The following is a 24,067-nucleotide window of genomic DNA, read 5'->3' as shown; positions in this document are numbered from 1 at the left end:
ATGCATGTTAGGGCCTAATTTGGATGAATGGATGAAGAGCTTAAAGACAAACTCAATTTTGGCTACAGTCCCCTGCCAGCCCAGTTTCGTAGGTCATATTGCAAGCTTTGTTTCAGCAACCTACATAGCTCGGATGAGGCCACATTCTTCATGAAAGTTGTTCCAATGGGTGTATACTATAACATATCCGAAATTCAGCCCCATTGGATAATTTTGGAGTCTGTTACCTAGCAAACACAGAACCATGCTCAGGATGGATCTTATCAGCGCGGAAAATGAGTTAGCAATTTGTTTTGGCCTTAACTTCCTCCTCCGACCTTGGATTGGCCCAAATAACATATGGCTGGAAAGAAGACATTCTGAACTTCAATTTCGAGTGCTTAAAGTCCTAATTTGATTAAGAGAAGCCCAAGTTGTAAGCCCTTGAAGTTGTTGGTCATGCTGATCTCAGCATGTGCTGGTTGGATGCTTGGTCATGGTGAGCTAGGTATGAGCTATCATTTCTGGTTGGAAGCTTGGTCATGGTGACATGAAGATGAGCTAGGGCTGCTGGTGGGATTTATTAGTGAAGTGCATCAACCATTTCAGATTTTATAATGGAAGTGTTGTATGCATTAGTGAAGTGCATCAACCATTTCAGATTTTATAAAACAAGTGTTGTATGCATTAGCCATACTTAATTCAGATTTTCAGCTTCCTTAGGCCTATATATAGTGAGGTTTCCCAAGCTTGTAAACACACCCCAAGGGGGGGAGCTCTCAAACACTTCTCTAGAGCTCCCTTCCCTTCTCTCCCTCAAATTCTCTTAATTTTGCTTTCTAGTTCTCAATCCTAGCTTTCCTTTTGCTTCTTAGTTGTAGTTTATTTTTCTTTGTAATGTAAATTCTTTTCTTAAGTTTTCAAGTTGAATTAGTTTCCAAGTTTCAATTATGGTTCATGTTCTTATTCATTATGCTTATAAGTTAATATGCTAGTTTGAATGATTGATCACCATTTAGGCTTGCATGTTAGCTATCTTGGTTTGAATTAAGAGTATACACCATGCTTTAATTCGAATTGAACTATGAATAGGAAGAGTATGTATGGACATTCGACAACAGGGATTAGATACATACTTGGTTGTTTAAATTGTTCTTCTATGCTTAATGGGTTCCTAATGCTTAATTTTAGGTTAGACAACAAATGATCAAATTAGGGAATTAGGAACACAAGGTTATGACCACACACCATGGCTTAATCATACATTAGCTAGAATCAATCCATTAATCTAATTTGAACTTGGGAACTTATTTGCTTGAGTTACTTATTTCTTTCTTCCTTGTTTTATGTTCTTTGTTTTTGTTTCTATTTTGTGTAGGGAAACTAAATTGGATCATTCAATCACCAATCCCTGTGGAATCGACCTCGCACTTACATATGCTATACTACCAACGGTTCGTGCACTTGCGAGTATCACAAGTTGAGGATGCAGCTTAATCCATTTTGGTGCAGCTGTATCTACGCAACAAGTTTTTGGCGCCGTTGCCGGGGATTGGCAACATAGTTTGGTTCTATTTCTTTTCCCTACTTGTTTTATTTTTATTTTTCATTTTCATGTTTTTCTAGACAATTTCAAGTTTTAAAGTTAATGACGTTAATGGACAAGTTGTGTTTGTAGTCCAACAGAAAAGGACAATTGCCCAACAAGCAAGAGAACTGGGTTTAAGTCCCAGCTTACACAACCCATTGGTGCTTGTTGCTTTGAAGCATGGAATTGGATGTGTGTTGATTTTCCTTTTCATTTTAGTTTTTATTTCATAATCCTTTTAATTCCATTTCAAGTTTGTGTGTTTGTTTTAGCAATTTATGATAGCTTAATAAAAATGGAGAGAGATGGCAACCTCAATCATAAGAATGGGAAGTGTGGAGCAATGGGAGAAGTCGCGACCTCCAAGTGCATCACATTCGACCTAATCGCTTCAAGGGGGAGCATTTCAATCCTTTCTCTTCTTTGAATTCTGTTTATTTTCGTAGTTGTTTTTGCCTTTTGGTCCGCGATGAGTTCTTTGTTTTTCTGTGCTGAATCCAACCATATAAAGAACGTGAAATTTGGACTTACGGTTGGAAAGTTATAACCTAAAAACTGAACAGAGGTCGAAGCTGAAAAACATAGAAACGAATCTGTCCAAATGGTGATAAACGGGTGATAGAAAGTGCTGTTTGTTTTTTTTTTTTTTTCTTTGGTTTCTTGGTTTGTTTCTTTTAGTACAACAATTTATGTTGTTTGTTTGAATTTGTTTACAGTACTTAGTTCATTTTTGTTTATGGTTTGTTGTTTCATTTTATCTTAATTTGTTTTTATTTCTTATCTTAAAAATTTTAAAATAAAATAAAAAAAGATTTTTCATATGAGCCGACTTATGGTAACCCCAGTGAGCACTTCCGTTAATACAGTGTCTAGGAGTTCTTTAGGCGACACCTTCGGTGTCTAAGAAGTTTGGGTTTTAAGCGGGACCATTGTGACCCCTCCAACCTTCCCGGATCCCCTGGCTGTGTTTTCTGAGGCCCTTAACTGGTCATCCGTGAGTTGCTTGTATATTGTGTGTTTTTAAATTAAGTTTTTTTTATATTTTATTTTCTGTTGAGTCTTTGTTTTTGTTTTGTTTCTGTTTTTGTGTTGTTATGTTAGTTTATTTATTTATTTACGTGGTATGGTTAGTTAGTTTATTTCTGAGTGTTAAAACACATTTTTATTTCAAACATTGCATAAAAAATAAAAATAAAAACAAAAATAAAAACAATAAAAATAAAAAACATCATCATCATCATCTTCATCATCTTCTTCATCTTCTTCATCTCCATCATCATCATGGCTTGCCTCTATTTTCTCTTACTTGCAGAATCTGCAGCAGCTCGACATGATCCTCATTTTTCCTCTGCAGTGCTTCCACGTGCTGATTGGCACAGTAGAGCCGCTTCTGCAAGTCCGCCACCATAGCCTTCAAGGAAGCTATTTCCTCGCTCATCGCGGCACACTCCCTTGTCCTCGCCAGTAATCGCATGCCCAAATTGGTAGCGGAGACCGCGTGGAGCACAGTTAAATTGTGGGACTCCTCTACCGCTGCCTTATCAGACCTCTGTGCCACATGCAGATGATCTGTTGGAGTGAGCTTGCTGCTAATCATGCCTCCTAGCAGCACTGCTCTGTTCGACAGTGCCTCAGAAAAGTTCGGTATTGCCTCAGCAAAGTTTGAGGCCGTGCCGTGATGATATGTGGAGTTTGGGAAGACAGGAGTTGGAGGAGCCCTTGTCTGGGCATTCGGTGGTGCAAGTGAGAGCTCAAGGTTGAGATCATCAAGGTGAGTGCATGAGGATGCCATTTGTTTTGCTTCTGAATTTTTTGATGTTTTTCCTTGAGTTTGCAGGAAGAAATGCTGGGTATCATCCGCTTGCAGAAGTGTGGTTTAAATAGACATATGCTGATGAGAGAGAGCCAACACCATTTCGGATTTCCCGGGCATGCTCGACCTAATCGCTTCAAGGGGGAGCACCTTTACTTTACTTTACTTTTTTTCCTCCGTGTTTTCTGGTGTTTAATATTTTTGCCCGTTACTTTCATTTTCTAGAGCTTTGTGTTTTTGCTTTTCCCTTTCGGCTATCATCTTTAGTTTATTTTAGTTAGGGAAATGTGTTTTCTTTTCCGTTTGTCGTCTTTGTTTTATTTTAGTTGGGAAGTGTGTTTTCTTTTTCTTTTTCTTTTTCTTTCTGCAACCTTACTCTTTTATTTCCGAAACAAAATAACGAAAATATAAAAACAACAAAATAAAATAAAAACAACAATAATGCAGTAGGAAATCATTTCTTCTCGGTGCTTGGTGTCTCGACCATTGGAGCTTTGAGTTTGGCCCTCTGGCTGTCCTCTTCCGGGGCTTCACGCACAGCTTCTTGGGGCTCATCACTTGAGCTCCCAAAGATCGCAATCTTAGCTTGAGCGTAACTACTCTCGCGATCTGCTTGTTTGCGTTTACCCGGTCTGTCTAGGTCTTCCAGCTGTTTTCGCATGTCGCGAGAGTACAACTCTACCATCTTTGATAGGTTTCTATTCTCGTCCCGCAATACTTCTAGCTGGTGTCGATTCACCTCCACTATCCTTGACCTCTCCCTTTTCAAGCTTTTTATAGCAGTCTGACACTCCTCAACCATACTTCGCTCCGCCGCCAACTGACCTTTCAGCACCTCTACCTCATGGGACTTCGCAAGTAGGCGATGACCCAAACTTGCGACTGTTGCTGTACTCTGCACGCTCAGTGCCAGGGCATCGCTCACGACCCGGTTGTCATCCCTTGTCCCCAGCACACGTATATCTTTAGGAGTCACTAAATTTCTAGCCACTCCAATGGCAACATCGTTGTCCAGGAGTATTGAGTCAGTTACTGTCACAGGCCCCCGTGCGGAAGCAAAGTAGGGCATCCATACTGGTGCCGCTGCTTGGCCTCGTGTCTGAGTCGGTGGAGCTAGGTTGAGATCCAACGAAAATGGGTAGTTAGAGGCCATTTGATTTCTCACTCTCTTTTCTTCTTTCTTTCTTTTCTCTTTTGTGTGTTTCTGAGTTTGCGTTTTTTTTCACCCTTTCTTATAGACTTAGTCTTTGACAAACCCTAGCCATTACAGCATCTGAGCATTTTCTGAATCTCCAGCATTCCTTGAGTCCCACAACCTTCTCGCCTTCCAACCATACCCAACTCATTTATCACGACGTGTCTTTTCTGAACGAACGCGTTCAGTAAAGTCTTCGCGCCTTTCCATGAGCCCGTAATTTTTGCTTGTGGAGTCTGCGGCGCCTCTATGCGTCGACACGTGTCTCGCCCTGTCTGTTGGTCCCTTACACTGAACCGAGACATCATGACCCATGTTAAAATCCCGCTCTTTGTGTTGCTGTCACGGTTCGATAGTTTGTTTTTACAAAACTAAATAATAATAAAAAGCCGGAAATGAAAACAAATTGTGGGTCGGGTTTCACTTTAGTTTGGGTTTCAAAGTGGGTTAAATTCACCGTGGTTTGTGTTTCGAAATTGTGGGCTTTGGGCTTCAAAATTTTTTTGGGTTTCAGAATTGTGTGATTAGGGTTTACTGTTTTATTTTTTGTTTGTTTGTTTGTTTGTGTTGTAATTTTTATTTTATAATTGTTTTGTTTTTGTTTTCTTTTGTGATTTTGTGATTTTTTTTATTTGCTTTAATACCTTTCATTTGTTGTTATGACATTGTTTGTGGCTAATTTTTAAACATTGAGGACAATGCTCATTTCTAGGTTTGGGGGTATTGGAGTTTAACAAGTAAACTTGGTTTTTCTTAAAAAATTTTAAAAAAAAAAAAAAAAAAAAATTTCTTGTTTTGAATCTTGTTTAGTCACTTTCCGAACACATTTGATGAGATTATGATAAATGTTGCATGACTTAAATGAAAATTGAATTTTATTTATTTATTTATTTTTTATTATTATTATTTTTTTGTTCCTTGTAAATTCTTCTTGTAAAATAAATAAAATAAAATAATTCATTAATTAATTAATTTGGCATCGTTCTAGCATGATATGTTCGAAACCTTCTTTGCACTTGCCATTTGTTTCATAATTTTCCAATTAAAGGATTTGCATGACCCAAAGAATTGTATCAAGCATAAATTAGACTTATATAACCATATAATGTGAGCTTTTGAGCCTTGTGCTTCATTTCATGAGTGTTATACACATACTCTTATTTTCTTGTCATCAAAGTTGTTGTTTGATCTCATTATTCATTGATTTGGTTGAACACTTAAAAGTCATTCATTCTTATGCAATTTGATTTCATGACATTTAAAGAAATGATATTAAGGCCTTCTTTGGATCGTTTGTGCCTTTCAAGCTAACCTTATGCATGCTTAAGCATGATTTTCCATTGTTAACCATTTTGAGCCTACATGTAAACCTTTTCTTTCATTTTACCAATTATATTTGCTCGCCTTAGCCCGAAAAACAAATATTTACCTTTCTAAGGAACTCATGAGCTCTAATTCGGATGTGTTTTTCATGCTAAGTTTGGGAAGGGATATTACATAGAAGAAAAAAAGAAAAAAAAGAAAATCACACAATTGGTGAAAGAAAAGAAAAGAAAAAAAAGTTATGATTAAATGGTAGTTGAATGAAATTTTGTTTTTGGGTTTCATTGGTGTTTGGAAAGGAGTTTAAATCATTGTAAATGAAGGTATAAGGAGTTTTGATCATGTAAAAGAAAAAAAATCTAATCGTGATGATTCCAAGTCTTGTAAACAATTTTTTTTATGCTCTTACATTGTGAGTTCCTTGGACTTTGTATTATCCATACCTTTCATTTCTCACTCACCTTACACCCTTGACCCCATTACAACCTATAATAAAGACCTAAATTGATCTTAAATGTCATGTGCTTGAATTGCATTCATTTTTCTACTTTTAAGTGTTTGGCCTCCTTCTTGAGATCATATTAATGCAAGTTCTTCATCTTCCTATTTTTGAGTTAAGTACCTTATGATTTAACTCTAATCCCATGTCTATAACTGAGTGTTGCATTGTAGCCCTCTTCTGAGTGATTCATTTGTGAGAGGACAACTTTGGTGAGATTTGAAGTTGCATTTGTGCTTGGTATGATTTTTGAAATTGTGTGGAAACTAAGATTGGGGAATTTGTTGCATTTGGCTATCACACTACTACACTTTGAGCATATTATGTTTTGAACTTTGCCGCTTTGTGAATAATGTCTAAAATTGAGCTTTTATTGTCAAAACGTTTAAGTCATGTGCATGAGTCATTTCTCTTCACAAAATGTTCGGAAAGATTGTTTTGAGTTTTTATTTTGATTTTGTTTTTTTTGTGTTTTGTGTTTTGTTTTTATTTTTATGTTTGTTTTTGGTTTTGGTTTTGCTTAAGAACTAACAAATCTAATAAGTTTTCTAACCATTTTGTTTTGTAGAGTTAGAAAAACGTTTGTGGGTATCGTAACTGTTAAACCCTCAGGAGACACAACTCCTCCTACTAGGGATGCCTAGAGGTTTAAAGGCTTGTTGCATTCGCTCAATGCAATCGAGTTACCTACGAAAGTGGTCTAGTTAACTTCTTGTTTTGTTTTTAACTTTGTTTTGTGTTGTTTTGCTCGAGGACTAGCAAAATCTAGGTTTGGGGGTATTTGATCGGTTCATAATTGTATATCATTTTGTACCCTTCTAGCTTATGATTTGGTTATGTTTTTGAGTTAAACTTGTGCTTTTAATCCTTTTTGTGTTTGTCTTTCAGTTCATTGAGCTTTAGGTAATAATGATAGCTTTGGATAGTAAATGATGCAATCCATGCATGTTAGGGCCTAATTTGGATGAATGGATGAAGAGCTTAAAGACAAACTCAATTTTGGCTACAGTCCCCTGCCAGCCCAGTTTCGTAGGTCATATTGCAAGCTTTGTTTCAGCAACCTACATAGCTCGGATGAGGCCACATTCTTCATGAAAGTTGTTCCAATGGGTGTATACTATAACATATCCGAAATTCAGCCCCATTGGATAATTTTGGAGTCTGTTACCTAGCAAACACAGAACCATGCTCAGGATGGATCTTATCAGCGCGGAAAATGAGTTAGCAATTTGTTTTGGCCTTAACTTCCTCCTCCGACCTTGGATTGGCCCAAATAACATATGGCTGGAAAGAAGACATTCTGAACTTCAATTTCGAGTGCTTAAAGTCCTAATTTGATTAAGAGAAGCCCAAGTTGTAAGCCCTTGAAGTTGTTGGTCATGCTGATCTCAGCATGTGCTGGTTGGATGCTTGGTCATGGTGAGCTAGGTATGAGCTATCATTTCTGGTTGGAAGCTTGGTCATGGTGACATGAAGATGAGCTAGGGCTGCTGGTGGGATTTATTAGTGAAGTGCATCAACCATTTCAGATTTTATAATGGAAGTGTTGTATGCATTAGTGAAGTGCATCAACCATTTCAGATTTTATAAAACAAGTGTTGTATGCATTAGCCATACTTAATTCAGATTTTCAGCTTCCTTAGGCCTATATATAGTGAGGTTTCCCAAGCTTGTAAACACACCCCAAGGGGGGGAGCTCTCAAACACTTCTCTAGAGCTCCCTTCCCTTCTCTCCCTCAAATTCTCTTAATTTTGCTTTCTAGTTCTCAATTCTAGCTTTCCTTTTGCTTCTTAGTTGTAGTTTATTTTTCTTTGTAATGTAAATTCTTTTCTTAAGTTTTCAAGTTGAATTAGTTTCCAAGTTTCAATTATGGTTCATGTTCTTATTCATTATGCTTATAAGTTAATATGCTAGTTTGAATGATTGATCACCATTTAGGCTTGCATGTTAGCTATCTTGGTTTGAATTAAGAGTATACACCATGCTTTAATTCGAATTGAACTATGAATAGGAAGAGTATGTATGGACATTCGACAACAGGGATTAGATACATACTTGGTTGTTTAAATTGTTCTTCTATGCTTAATGGGTTCCTAATGCTTAATTTTAGGTTAGACAACAAATGATCAAATTAGGGAATTAGGAACACAAGGTTATGACCACACACCATGGCTTAATCATACATTAGCTAGAATCAATCCATTAATCTAATTTGAACTTGGGAACTTATTTGCTTGAGTTACTTATTTCTTTCTTCCTTGTTTTATGTTCTTTGTTTTTGTTTCTATTTTGTGTAGGGAAACTAAATTGGATCATTCAATCACCAATCCCTGTGGAATCGACCTCGCACTTACATATGCTATACTACCAACGGTTCGTGCACTTGCGAGTATCACAAGTTGAGGATGCAGCTTAATCCATTTTGGTGGTGAACCGATCAGTTGGGCCCTGTAATGATCTTTTGCTGCTTTGAGACAATATCATCAGTAGCCTATGCCGATTGTCCGAGGCCTTGGGTGCTTGGGCGAGTTTATGAGATCCACGTGTCGTTGTACGAGTGGAGGGTCAGATATGGTACAAACAAACTTAGATAGAAGTGGAATGGTGAATAACGTGTGAAGACGTGGGCCTTCAGTAGGTGTATGTGCCTTCGGGAGGTTATGACAAGAGACTGCCTTTGGCAGTCAGTGATGTTTAGCATAGGTAAAGTAAATAAGCATGCAAAATACAAAATATACGTGGTTCATCCGAATGGTGGGATACGTCCATGGAGGAGTTCTCATTATAATACTGTTTGTTTACATATTTGTACAAGGGGATTAGACCCAAATATAAAGGGAAGAAGGAAGAAGACCTAAGGCACAAAGCCCAAGAGTCCAAGGCCCAAAAGTCAAGACTCAAGACCCTTTTCTAAGTGGAGAGTGGTCTTCTTTTATTGGTGAGGGGGAGTCTCCACCTCTTATTGTCTTCCAATGTGGGACTCCTTGCCTTGCCTAGAGTTGTGACTTATGATAAGGCTTCTTTAGCTAAGGTGATGACCTCTCAAAGTATGGCTCGTGGCTGAGCTAGCCTAGCTAGTTGCTCGGTTAGTCACAGTATCAACAAAGTACATCAATCCCAAGTAATGTTACCTTACCTTGTGTTCTTAATTTGATCATTTCAGAGAGACATCAGTGCAAATTCTATTCTCGGGTTTTCATTAATCTCCAGTAGTTTCTTATTCTAAATTGTGTTTTTTTTTATCTAAATTTATTCCCATAAATTTAATACAATTACTTCCTTCAAGTGAAATGAAAATGTGACGACAATATGAAAAAACACAATAATATTCGGGAAATAATAAGGAAAAAGAAAACAATTGAGAATTATATTTATTTGTTGTGTGAAAACACTCCAAGATCTTGTCGTTGATGGACTATGTAACTGCCACGCACAAGCCAGTAAATATAAAGCACACAAGTTCAATTTTCTTGTTACCATTTCTCAAGTGTCCACCCGTTACCCATCTAACTTTTTGACACCTATCCTTCTACTTAACTCTAAGTTAACAATGTTAAGTTTAATTAAATTAAAAAAATGAAAACTAATAATTGAAGGGAAAGAGCATAAGAGAAATCAAAATGTTTATGGAATGTTCATGAAGAAGCCAGACAAGGCAGAGGTTCTGAAGCAAATGCGAAGCCATGTTTGGGGCTTGGATAAGAAATAACTTTTGCTGAAAAAAAATAAATAAATAAAATAATTAAAAAAACCCAACAGCGAACTCCCACCCACACCCAATCCGTCAACAACCCCACCCTGACCGCAGAGTCCCCTCTCCTACTCGCCATCGGTAAGTCTCTTTCTCCCCCTTGATTTTGGATCAACATCTATATTCTTCCCCTGCTCTTCTTCTTTGAAAGAGAGGGAGATCAAGAGGGAAGCAAATAAATCAAGGGAGAGAGAGAGAGAGAGAGAGAGAGAGAGAGAGAAAGAGAGAGAGATAAGGGGGGACAGAGGTAGAGAAAAGGAGGCTTTTCCGGCGATGAGAAGGAGAGGGGGTTGCTGCCGTCTGGATGTGGTGGGTGGGAGTTTTGGTGGCCTGTTGGTTTGGGGTTGCCAAGGATTGGGGGTGGTGGGAGGGAGTTCGCTCCTGGGTCTTTTTTTTTCCTTCAATTATTAATTTTCATTTTTTAATTTAATTAAACTTAACACTGTTAACTTAGAGTTAAGTGGCAGATGGATGTCAAAAAGTTAGGTGGGTAACAGGAAAATTGAACTCAAAGCACACACACCAACTGAAAGTAAACACACACAAACAAAGAACACAAGAATTTATAGAGGTTCGACGTTGTACTTACGTCCTCTTGGTGATCCCTAAAAAATTCACTAGTATGAAACAACCCCTTCGGTTACATTGAAGAACCCCCTTTGTTCTCTCACAAACCCTAGATCTCTTTTCTCTCACCCTAGCTCAAACCCAATTTGATGCCCTTATTTTCTCTCACAAACTCGTTTTTAAACTCTTAAGAAAACCCTAGCACTACGTTCCCGAGACTTCTTCTCTCGACTCTTCTTCTCCCCCAACCCAACACAAACTCCATAACTGAAATCCTCATCGGTTCCAGGGGTTCTCCCCTGGAACCACCCCCTTCGGTTAATAATCCGGGCCTCTCTCCCCCCCCGTTATGTTGTGGAGAGTTTTCCTTCCCAGCTTTGGTTGGGTTTTGTTTGCTCCTTGCTTTTGCAAGGTTTTGTTTTCTTTCCTTTTCTTTAAGGGTTGGTCTTCCAGTCTTTTGTGGCTGGTTTTGGTTGATCTTGCTAGATCTGCTGCGTTTGTGGTAGATCTCGTGTAGATCTCTCTGTTTTTGGAGGTGGAGTTGCTGAATTTGGTGGATCTACAGTTACTGTGCTTGGGGATCAAGGGGGATTAGGGGATGCTGTGATATTCCCTGGAATGTCCCGGTGGATGTTGTGCGGGTATGCCCTCCACTCTTGGGTGTTTCCTGTCCCATGAATTTTCAGAGTTTGTTCTCTGTCTTGATCTTATTTAAGCACTCTTGGCTGAAAGGATTTGGGTCCTCCTAATTTGTCACTCCTTGTTAGCTGGGATTATTGTTGTATTTTGCTGTTTAACAATCTTGTAATACCTGTATTTAGTTGGTGTGTTTGTTTTTTCTCTGTATTGCAAGAACCTCCTGGAAGTGTTCTTCTTGATGTATCTGGGCTTGTGCCCTGTTCTGCAATGGAACTTTACTGCTTCTCAAAAAAAAAAAAAAAAAAAAAACCCTAGCACTAAAATGCATATTTATAGACCATAGAACTTTAGTACTATGTTACAAGGAATAGGAAATTAATTCCTAGTCAAATTGGACCAAGAAACTCGCTTGAAACTTGCGTTTGGACCAAAACATGCCGAACTGGAATCACTTATGCGATTGATCGTTGGGTCTTAGCGATCGATTGCTCCAAGTCTGGGGATCGATCAGTTTCTAGCCGAGCCTTCCTCTTCCTTCTTCCTTCACATCCTTAAGGTAAGCCAACTCCAACAATATCTACTACTAGATTCAAGAATATCTTTAGCTAGATTTTTAGCTACATATCTACTACTATGTAGAACAGTTAAAACACATGAGAATGTGTCATTGGCTTGGGATACCTCTACAATGGCATCCCTGTGTATATGTAAAGTTAGGCGCATGAGAATGTGTCATTGGCTTTGCAGGTTTTCGTCTAGCCAAGTAGTCGATAATATGATCCTACCAGCTGGTTAATCTCCATTGCTTTCTTTCGGTTCTGGATTGTCCTTAATGCTTCCACATGTTCTATGGGAATTTTCCTATGTATCTACTAGTTCACAGCATACCCCAAGTTTGTCAATGCATTGGCATGAATATTTTCTGCTCTGCGAGGAGTTTGAAGGGAAGCTTGTCATGTCAGCCTATGAGAAGCTCCTGATATTTATCCAAGCTAAGCTAGGCAGTTTTGATAATTTCAAATATAGGTATTTTTTTTTTTTTTTTTTATTTATTTGGTCGAGAGGTATTTTTGTTTTTAATCTGCATTTTCTTAAGATGTGAGGTGAATTCCTCATTTGCCCTCAGATTTTAACGACAAATTAACAGAGTTAACGAAAAGGATTAATGGTACAACACCAGTCCAAAGTAAAGGACAAAAAAATATGAATCGGGGTGTTGGAAACAGGAGGTATGTATTAATAAATGTAGAAAATTCACTGTCGGAAACAAAAAAGAAGGAAAACGCTAATTCTCACGGGGTGTATGCGTAATTTAAACCTTTTATAACAAAGTCAAAAAACAGAAGGCATTCACAACTGCAGGAAAAATAGGATTTCAACCCAATGTGGTAATTCTCATAATATACAATCTCTCTCTCTCTCTCTCTCTCTCTCTCTCTCTCTCTCTCTATATATATATATGGGGTTTACAAAAACTGCTTCTACAAAGAAGATATTCCAAAAATGCGTGGGCTAGGGCTACTGAACCAACCCGAAAGAAGGGTAAGGAAAAGGAGGACAGGAGAATTGTTAAAAATTTGATGACGGGGAAGAGAAGCAGAGTGACATCAATTGAGCTGGAGGGCCATCTGCTGTAGAAGTATTTTCTTCTGGGATGCATTGATGATGCCTTTGCATTCAGCATCTAATAAAACCTCCGCCATGATTGCAGCCGCATGCCCTCTTGGCTCTTCTGAAGCTCTCCTCAACATGAACATCTGAAAATGCAATAACAAAAAGAAAAGAAAAATATTCAAGATTCATTATCTACCATTTTCATTTTTGGTTTTAAATTTTTCCCAACATGAAGCCAGACTGAGCAATTAATGGAGTAAAATAGAACTATCCAATGCTTACATCTCCTACCAGCATGCATGAAAACATATGCAGATAGTTCAAACCATGAGAGCCCAGCCCTCCCAACAGATTATACTTTTTTTTTAAAAGAGACAATATTATTCAATAAAGCAACACACACCAACAAAATAGGAGATGGCCAAGGAGGCCACCACACAATTAGATAGGTAAAGCTCTACACTACATAGCTACCGCTTTCCAATCTAGATGGATGAGCTGGAAACTAAACTCCCTAAACTCTGCTGAAACAGAAGCCCAAAGAGAGGCCCAGACTCGGATACGATCCCACAGCTGCTCAACCTCATCCCCAACCACATCCTCAAAGATTCTCCTATTTCTTTTCCACCAAATAACCCAAAAGATTGCCATCATGGCGCAATTTCCCAACACTGAACCCTTCCTCTTACCACCAAAGAAATTCAGCCTAGTTTCAAGCATCGCACTACATGTTGCGAAGTGACCCCACGTTAATCCTGCCACCTTAAATAGCTTAGCCCACAGGGATGAGGCAATAGGACAAAGCAAAGAGAATAATACCACATATATTTATATATCCATAGGTGCACACACACACACACACAAGTATAGAATGGCGATCAAGGGTTGACATCACGACCGCTCAAGCAGCCATTCAATTTTCTTACCAGCATTTTCCCCTTCCTTTTTTTATCTTTAAAATTTAGAGTTTCCTTATTACTTAGGGTGTATGTTGGGATTAGGGTTTAAAGCCTGAAACTTAAAACCTAAACCCTCAACCCTCAACCCTCAACCCTAAACATAATCATTTAACACACTAAGAAAGAAAAAGCCAAAAAACTGTATCAAACATACTAAACAATGAACAAGTTATGCATCTCTAACAAATCCTAGATGATCAGGCATATTTGTGTGCCTCAAAATACATTATTGAAGGGGTCTTCAAATCATACCTGCCCATGATGTGTGATCTCTAAGCAGCCAGGTTGTTGTATAAATGGCTCTCCATCTATTTGGACTGGGAAAGGACTGGAGGCATGTATTCTTATGACTTTCCCTTGGGCTAGTCTCCTAGCATGTGAAAGTCCAACCTGTACAGCAAAACAAGAATGAAATAGTAAGCAGACGTTTAACATTGGAACAAAAAAACAAAAAGAAAAAACAGAAAAAGGATACAAATGTGATTCTCAACAAATATTTCACCCCAAAAAAAAAAAAAATTTCATCGCTATTGTGAAGAGGCTAAATATATTTATAATGGCTTTTAACGATGCATAATAAGGTGCTTCATTCTGCAATACAGTTGTTTCAGTACACTACTAATCATGCTCTGTTAATGATGCATACTACACAGTAATTCGAGATAAAGGCCATATAGGCCAAAAACTGCATTCCCCATATTATCAAGCTGAAGGAAGGCTGGACAATGTACACCTCTGAAAGTCACCATGAAGGAGGGAAATCTTTATATCAAGCTGATATAAAGTCCAAGAATTACTAAAAAAACAGAAAGGACAAATTGGACAAATTTTAGATGGGCGACAAAGAGAATGTCCCCAGAGAAATCAACATCAGACTCAGCATGGACGGACAAAAGTTTCACAACTCTTCACTTTTTCTTTTCGGCCCCTCTAGTGCAATTTGGAAGGGAAAAAACTTCTTAAGGTGCAGGTGAATTATATCTCATGGGAGGATGAATGCTTGTGATTTGGTCAGTGTGATATGGAAAAATGCTGCTGAAACTTCAGATCACCTGCTGCTCCATTGCCCCATTGCGTTGTCCTTGTGGAGAAGATTGTTTAGGAACACCCAATTGAATTGGTACTCCAGCTTCTTGTGCTACATTATTGGGTGAGAGATGTAATTTCCCCAGTGGAAAAAAAAAGGGAGGGGTATATTGCTAGGGAGAAGTTATGTGAAGCAATCTTTTGGGTGGTGTGGATGGAGAGAAATAGAAGGATCTTTACGGGTGTAAGGTATGAGGAAGTGGACCTGTTGTGGGATAGAATTTGTTTTGGGCGTATCTTCAGAGATTGGGGATAGTTCTTTTCAGGCTTCATTTGATGATTGGAGTGCTGCTGTATTTTAGATTCAGTCATGGAACATTAGGATGCTTTAACTGTGCCACTGTTGTAGTTGAGTAGTGTAGCTTGTCAAGTAGACAACTTCTCCTCTGTTTTGTAGTATTTCTTTATTAAGGAAACCATGTTTCTTATCAAAAATAAAAAATAAGAAAAGGTGGGACTCATTTCAGAAAATAAAAGGATAAAAACAATAAACAAGGCAATACCCATTTTTAGATTCAAATCAAATCCATTCAAACTACCACATTAGGGTTGCATCGAAATAAAGTAGTAGATAATACTAGAACTGAAACTTGAGTTCATCTTTGGAGCTCTCTTGATAGGATTTTATTGTTAACAACTGGATATTGATACCAAGTTTTTTATATTTTATTATGGGGAAAAAGCTTCTTATCTAGCTTAACATATTAAGGAAAAAGAAACTAAATGGGAAAAACAAACTATTCCACACAAATGCATGTGTAAGACTTTCTTTTCGTGTTTCATTTTTTGGTAAAGCTTCCATGACAGAATACACTCAAACATAAAAATAGAAAATATACAAATTTCACAAACCTGAAGTTTGCCAAGGTGCCAAGCTCCACATATGCATACAACTTCAAGCATTTTATCATGCATGGACTGAAGACTGAATTCATCATCATGCTCAATATCATTTTGCCAAAGATTAACTCCACCCATGTAGCTGCCAATGTTGAGCACGATTAGACCCTCCGAATCCTGGAAGCAGAAGAAGAAAAAATATGACTAAAAGGCATCACTTCAAACATGAAAGAAAACAGCTTAAAACAGAAAAACACAATTATGATTATTGTGCACCTTTGGAATATCTATGTCTTCCCCATCAACTTCAAGCCAAACTTGCCAAGGAAGGTCAGCACAGGTTCGGTCCATTATATCTCTGGCACCTTCTTTAGCGTATCGTAATTTATTCACAAACTGCTCATAGAGCAATCATCAGTGAAGCAAAAATCACACGGAGCAAATAAAAGATAACAGTCGTTTCCTTAAATATTAGGTTATAATTCTCACAAATTAGAAAATGTGCCATTTAACCTAAAGCAATTCCACATCTGAAACTCAGAACTGAGAAGCAAACAATAATAACTTGAAAGAAAATTTTTTTATTCATATTGCCCTTCTGGTTTGAATACTCATGGTTGTAGTCAAGAGAATGATAATCGAGTTCAGCCAAAAGTTTTATAATAACATTTAAATTCCAGCCAATTATTATTTAAAGGCACAAAAAAACCTGGATTCCTAGAACAACAAATTTGGGATCATTGTGTTTAATTTCAGTTTTCCTCTCTTTCTAATCAAAGATACAAAAATAAAAAAAAGAGAGGCAGAAACGAGGGATGAAAATGAGCATTGAGAGAGATAAGAAAGATTTGAGAGAGTGCACAGAGAACTAAAACTTACAACAACTATTTTAAAATTGTTTATAGTTTACAGTTTTTATATTATAAACCATTCGCATTTTTATTTTTTGCTCTCTCATTCACATCCATCATCTCTCTTCTCACGTTTATCTCATTTTTTTCTTCTCTATCTTTAGTTAAAGCCAAAAAACAAAAAAGAAACATATCATTATGTAGCCTTCTGTAATTGTTAATTGAAAAATCACAACATTAAAAAGGCTATACACATGCGAGATCAAAAAACTGTAAAAGGGATAGTGCCACAAAACCCATCATTAAACAATTATACAAAACCCAAAGAGAGGAGTACAGGTACCTGACTACTGAACTTCTCAGGATTTATTTCCCGAGTCACATGAAATTCATATGCAACCTTTGCATCACATCCAATACCTTTCAAAGACAATGAGAAAAAGGTCAAACACATCCGACAAACCATAACTAGATAGTAGTACATTCAGAGAAATACCTAAATAGTTCATCATGAACTTAGACTGCACTTTATTCGGATCAGCTTCTGATTTGATGTTTACCTTCCAGCGATCTAACATTGTAACTGCAGCATGGTTAATTTCATGCAACAGCATGGTTAAGCCACCTTGTCCATCAACCGTCGAGAAGCCTCTTCCCCATTGCAATACCCTTGACAAATCATTTCCCGTGCCAAGGGGAAGAATAGCAACAGGTGGGGGTGATTCAAATTTATGCCTCTCAATCGCATCAAGGACCCATGCAACAGTGCCATCTCCTCCACATACCAAAACTCTAAAATACTGCACATGATTGAACAATTCCAAGCCCACCTCAGGCCCTTGGGAAGAACTCAGTTCAAAAACCTGCAATTTCAAAATAGAGCTCAGCTAATTATCTATAAACCATAATCTCCTGAGTGCAAAACCATTTCTAGCACACCCAGGATCCATCTCAATCACTGAATTCAAATATTGGTGATTTACTGTGGGAATATCTACTATTAACATTATGCTCTTGAATAAGCAATGCAGAAGATTTAAGCTGCTAAATAACCATGGAAATAAATTACCTGCACCCAAGGTGGGGAAAAGTACAAAATTTTGAATCCAACTTATACTCCTAGCAAGGAGGGAAATTTTATCATTTTGCACTTTCCTCCTTTATGACTATTTTAATCCTCACATCAAGCTATTTATGTTTTCTTCTACGCTTTTCTGTTTGTGGGAAATCAAAGGAAAAGGAAGAGCAAAGGCGGGGTATAATAGGTCCATTCACCCTAGGATGAGAGCATGTAAGCTTTAATGTTTCAAGAATGAGGAATGAATAAGATGCCAAAATAAAATACACGTAAGGTCCCACCACCCCCCACTCCCAAAATTCATCCAATGAATATCTTTTTTCCCTCTCCTCCCACATAAAGTTGCCAGATATCCTACTACTGGGAACAGCGCAGCAAATCACATCTCTGGATTAATATATGGAAATTTAATTTTGTACTAATACAGCTATTTTTATCGTTAGATGCTCACAAACTATAATTTGATGTTCATGTATCTAATTGTTTACGCACTTTTGCTTACGTGTATCTATATGCTTCAATTTGTGCACAAACAACAGGAGGTACGCAAGTGGGTTTAGGATTACTGTGATTAGCATGAAGAAGGGTTAAGTTCCTCCTGAAACTTATCCATTCATTTAGAAATAACTAACTTGAAAAAACAAGCATACAAACTACAGCGCAAATTAAGAGCTGTAACACAGCAGGATAACATTAAACATCAATGATCACCTTTTGTTTCCACCCTAAAACAATGTACAGTAATAATTCATCATAGTGACTGAGGCTGAAAAGGCACAAACATTACCTGCACAGGATTCAATAGCATGTTCAGCCTTCTCCTTAGAGAAGCCCCATTTTGACCTCCACTCCTGGCATTAATAAAGACCAAAAGAGGTCTTGCATCATGTGGCAAATCAACCAGTTTATATTTCTTAATTTGCCCATAGGTGACAGTTCCACCCTGTCTTTGCATAAACCCATTATGGTTGCCTTTAACAATCAGTGCCTTATCATCCTTATTCAAGTAGTCAAAACTCTTCTCACTACGGGATTTCTTCATACGAGTAAATCCATTGAACACACACTCCACAGGTGCATCAGTGGCTAAGTTACCATTAGCTGACTGACCATTACCATGCTTACAATGGCGGCGCTTTCTTCTATACTGGCGACGAACAGATGGGGTTATCATTTCCTCTGTGTATGAACTTAGCATTCCACCTCCATTATAGTGGCCAACTTCTTTCACACACAAAGGAGAAATAATAATTCTGCTAAGAGTACCAAAATCGCAAGCATCACCACATTCTTTTGCCATTTTGTTGTGACATCTGACATGTATGAGGCGTTGACACCATAGGCAATGCCATGTAGGAGAAGCATCAAGGAGAGGAACACCACATGGCTCATCACAATAAAAACAGAAGACCGATATCTCTGGATTATCATGCATATTAACCCATCTTTCGGACCAGTGGTGTCGGACATGGGTAAAACCAGCTTGTGCCACACACTTGCAATCCCTTACTGCGTACTGAGAACAATAGAAATGAGCTGCTACACCACAAACAGAGCAACGATGGACAGGAGTGCGATATGAGGCTTTTGTTCCTAGGTTATGAAGAAACACCAAGGAAGTCAAGCAAACACAACAAGTGGATGGCTGTTCACCATTAGTCATATCTTCCATCCACGTATGATGTGATAAAGGAACTTTTAGCTTCTTCCAGACTTTTTTCTTTGCTCTAGCTGCAGCTTTAACCCAATTTAGAGATGTCCTTCTCTGCCATTTAAGAAATGCAAAGATGATGGCTAGAAGCCCAAATGACCCAGTGACCAGCCATCCCAAAAGAAATGGACCATAACCATCCAAGCTGGTCACTACCCTTGCAAGTGAAATGCCCAAATCAACCATCATGACCTAGTTTTTCACTTCCAGTATATTTTTTTCCCAGATTACAATACTGTTCCTTTTCCAGGATTAAAAACTTGAAATTTCTCGGCAACATAAAGATTATGCATATGAAACCTGATTGTGAAATGAATTCATGAAAGAGAAAGGAAATGATTAGCATGCACAGACCAGACCAATTAAACAAGGCAATAATTAAATTTCACCTGACTAAGAGTCTAACATAATGGGGGAAGGTGGGCATGTGAGCGAGGGAAATCATTGTAAGGCATTCTAGAAGTATAAAATTATAAACGAATAAGATAATATAAAATGATAACATGCCAACAATTTCTGAGGCTCAAGCTAAGCTTGTTGCTCAGGATCAAAAGCAAAACAAAGAGGACAAACTAATGAATCAACGTTACTTCTCAAATAAGCTTACAACAAGAGCACTAATAAATCTATCTATCTTTTGAGTTGCCTAACATCCTTGTACAATAGCTGAACCAGAGGAATTCATCTGTTCAAATTCATGTGTTTTAGTTTTAGCAATAGCATGGATTAAATGATGAATGTTCAAATTCTCCATGACGAATGTTAAAATTTCATGTGTTTTAATTTTTCCATAACAATAACAACAGATAATAATAATAATAATAATAATAATAATAATAATAATAATAATAATAATAATAATAATAAGTCTTCAATTTGCTACATCAACAAATTCAAACGAAAAATCAAACCTTTCAGCATAATGAAAACATGAAAAGATCAAATGTCAACAAATTCCATAGAGAAAGAGTACGATCTAGAGCTGGAGGATGCAATTGAAAAAAATCCAATTTAGATCTGCAAAATGAAAATACCTCAAGAGGATGAACAGAAACCCTAGGAATTGAGAAAGTGAACGTGCGAGCGAGCGAAAGAGCGAAAGAAAGAGAGAGGACTTTCGAGCTTGCGGAAATTTTGGTTGAAAATCCAAAATAATGTGAGAAAGGGAAAATAATTAATAATTAAAAATAATATGATTTAGAAAATAATAATATTAATTTCATTCGTACAAGCCATGTTAGGAGTAAAGGAAGACGAAAAGGAGGAGAGAGGATAGAGAGAAAGAAAAGGGCGGGATTTTCATTTTTGCCTACGCAACGAACACGGCTCACCTTTGCCTTTGCCGTAGGCCGTAGGAAATGCGCGTGTGTGGGTGGGCCCCCCAACTTACGGAAAGGTCCTTGGTTTTGTTTTGTTTTCTACTTTAAATTACCCGCCTCTTCCCCTTGACTTTCACGCCCCCACTCCCCACAACTGAATCTCCAAGGTCAGATTCAAGATTCTCGGTATTATGCTACTCTTATCATATTTTGGTATCACAATTTGATACCATATGATGTGGCACATGACGTGTCAATTCATGTTATTGACCACATCATCAATTTTAATTTACTCCAAATTTATAATTTAATCCTGTTATTATTATTATTATTATTATTTGGAGAAAAAGGGATTTAATCTTGTTATTTAATTCATTAATTATCATAAAAATATAGGAGTTCCTACTTATATTAATGATCTATGTCCATCTACTGTATAACATACAGTAGGTGGGTTGGCGGGTTGGCGGGTTGGCGGGTTGGCTACCCAAAAGATCCAACAAAAAATTCACTTCAAAGCACGCCTAACTAATAAGGCTGTCAATCACATTCAAAGAACACATTAAAATGGCATAAAGAATAAACCAGGAAAAAGATCCGTGAGATAAACAAGTATTCAACAAATCCAATACAGCTACGCACTAGAGTACCTCATGCATCAAGTAAAATTATCTAGAAACAACCTATCAGGCATCTGGAACCACCTATGAAGACAACACTAAACTCCCAAACCAGAATATTATTAACAATGGAAGACACCCCTTTAAAATAACACCATTCTCCACCCCTCTCCGCCGTTCTTCATCTCTCCCCACCATTACCATTAGAGTGTTTTCCACAGGTTTCTTGTGTATCTCTTAATTTATTTATTTTTGGGCTTGTGTTTCTCTTCATGTATTGCAGATTCATCTTTTAATTGAAAGGAAGACTATTTCAGATTCTCAATGGTTTTTTTGTTGTCTCGTTCTCATCCACCTTTGCTAAAATCGGTCACCAAGAGAAGAAGTCTAGCATCTCCACCCTCTTGGTTGTTTCCTTCTTTATTTGGTGTGGTGAACTAGAGGGTAGCTACTGTGGTACCTTGTAAGAAAGCTTCACCCTTTCCTCCCTTTTTCTATTTGGGCATATATGAGATTAGACCTAGAAAGATACTTGGGAAATTGGATAGCATTAGGCTCAGTAAGAACTAAAATTCGCTTCCGCCTCTTTGAATGTTTAATTCATGTATGTTATAGCCCAAAATCCAATATATTTAAATTTTAAATATATGTTTCCTTCAAGTGGTATCAGAGAGGGATTTAATTTGTTTATGCCTTTTCTTTTGGTTATTAGAATCAATATGGGCTTAGGTTCAAGTTGTATAAGTGTTATGCTATATATGTTCATTCTTTCATGTTTTTCATCCATGTATATGAGATATTAGAGATATGGATGTTGTATGAAAGATGGGTTCAATGGAAAGAGCATATGGGTATTTCGGTCATAGGGATATTTTGGGATTTTTATGCTAGATGATGCTTATGTGTGTATGGATTACATGGTTGTGTTGTTCTTGAAGTTTTAACCATGAATATGATTTTTGCATGAAATTAGAATTTTTGTATTTTATGAAGTGTCATAAAATATAGAAAAGTGCATGAGATGTTCATATGAGTTCATGTCAATATGCCTTTTTGATCTTGTATGATGGTTGAAATATGAGTATTGAATGTTAGTAAAAAAAATCCTACGAAATTTCCACCTATTGTATTGTTTTGGTCCCCTAAAGTTTTTAAAATGGACCAATAGGAATAAAGTTGCGGTCGGTGCTTAGTATGCAAGGTCAAGTACCCAACATAGGCCCGAGCAGAAAAACCCTAACCACCTAACCAAACAGAGAAGCCACCCGAAACAAATGCCCACAAACTCGAAACCACCACTGCAAACCACCATGCCGAGAAGATACCAGAAGGACCAACCAGCATAGGCGACGAAAAACCCTACCACGATCCTAATCAAAGTCATAGAGAGATGAATGGCCAACAACCGATGCCGACGAAAACCCTAACCCTAATTTTTATATGACAACCCTCCTCGAGTACGAGAAAGCATCCCTTGTTGGAGAGTCCTTACTTAGTTAGGATTTTGGTTCCTTACTATGTTAGGATTTTGGTTACTTACCCATTTATCTAGTCCTATTATAATTGAGATTTATTTCCTATTGTAATTTATATTTATTTTCTATTGTAATTTGGATTTATTTCCTATGTTATTTAGGGTTCTACTTCTTTATAAATACCTCCATATTGGAAAAGAATAATATATGAGCATATACGAGCATATCTGAATATTTGCCCTACTTTGTTTAACTTGGTATCAGAGCCAGGTTCTCTTGTGACCTGTGCTGGCATTCTCCTTGCAATTGAAGTGCTCTCCTCCCTTCCTCTTCAAAGGGGGGGTGGGGGCAGGGGAGGGAGAGTGAAAAAGATATGTTTCTCTTCCTCATGGAGATATTGCATCTTTCTTGACTCTGACAACCTATTCTCTTCAGGGGGAGAGGAGGATTAAAGAGAAGTTGTGTCTGTGTGAATTAGCTAAAGTTTATATAGAAGAATTTATTGTTTCTGTTGCCGCTACTGTCGCCGTTCATGTTGCCTTTGTTTGCTTCGCTTTCCGTTGCTATGGTAATCGCCAATAATGTTGCCGTGTTTTGATCCGTCTCTACAACATAAAATAAAATAAAATAAAATAAAAACCCTAACCCTAAACACTACCTATTTCCTCTGCACTATACATCTAGCCTATAATCCTAGCCCCCCGCCGCCGTCGCCTACCTTGCTATTGCCGTCGAGTGAGCTTGGAATATTTTAAATCGATTGAACCTAGGATCCTTGGAATATTTTAAACCGATTGAACCTTGGATTGAAGCTTCATCATCAACTCCAAAAATTGTGAGTACTAGACTGAGTGAGCTTTTGCCTAATCATATAGAGGGTGGCGTTGGCAAAGTCTAAAATGACACAATATCGATAGATGGGTTACAGGGACAATTGGTCCAAGGATGTTGAAATTGTAGTTGGTGAGTGAGTATTCTTGGAATTATCTCCTTGGAAGACTTAATGAGGTTCGAGAAACGTGGGAAGTTAAGTCCCTGTCAGGTCAAGCCGTTGAGAAAGCTACTTGGGAACCCGAGGAGCAAATGTGGGCCCAATATCCATACCACTTCGAGTGACAAGTATGAAATATCGAGGACGAAATTTCTATGAGGGAGGTAG

General features: G+C 37.7%; 1 protein-coding gene across 2 annotated transcripts; it reads right to left on the bottom strand.

Moving 5' to 3' along the window:
* Positions 1-12,657: 12,657 nt before the first annotated feature.
* On the bottom strand, positions 12,658-20,788 carry DGK2 (diacylglycerol kinase 2). Of its 2 annotated transcripts, none has more exons than XM_088252038.1 (8): positions 20,529-20,785; positions 18,571-19,794; positions 17,202-17,568; positions 17,049-17,125; positions 16,131-16,250; positions 15,867-16,031; positions 14,181-14,318; positions 12,658-13,112 (listed from the first exon to the last, which is right to left on the bottom strand). In XM_088252038.1, exons 2-8 carry the CDS (start codon positions 19,681-19,683, stop codon positions 12,963-12,965), a joined length of 2,130 nt encoding a protein of 709 aa, XP_088108164.1. In that variant the 5' UTR covers positions 19,684-19,794; positions 20,529-20,785; the 3' UTR covers positions 12,658-12,962. The 2 variants fall into 2 exon arrangements, with proteins under 2 accessions (XP_088108164.1, XP_088108165.1); XM_088252039.1 differs by lacking the exon at positions 12,658-13,112 and adding an exon at positions 13,286-13,724 and having other exon boundaries at positions 20,529-20,788.
* Positions 20,789-24,067: the final 3,279 nt, after the last annotated feature.

This window comes from Prunus avium, chromosome 4 (assembly GCF_965620075.1).
Source record: "Prunus avium chromosome 4, drPruAviu1.hap1.1, whole genome shotgun sequence".
In the NCBI taxonomy this organism is placed as follows: Eukaryota; Viridiplantae; Streptophyta; class Magnoliopsida; order Rosales; family Rosaceae; genus Prunus; species Prunus avium.
This window is presented reverse-complemented; position numbering and strand designations above follow the sequence as displayed.

What these genes read in the sequence shown, in the direction of transcription:
- DGK2 (XM_088252038.1), bottom strand. Translation starts at nt 19,683, where the DNA reads ATGATGGTTGATTTGGGCATTTCACTTGCAAGGGTAGTGACCAGCTTG. An exon ending in CTGAGAAGTTCAGTAGTCAG is followed by an intron (nt 16,251 to 17,048) that starts GTACCTGTACTC and finishes CTCTATGAGCAG; the next exon opens with TTTGTGAATAAATTACGATA. An exon ending in GGCACCTTGGCAAACTTCAG is followed by an intron (nt 14,319 to 15,866) that starts GTTTGTGAAATT and finishes TTTGCTGTACAG; the next exon opens with GTTGGACTTTCACATGCTAG.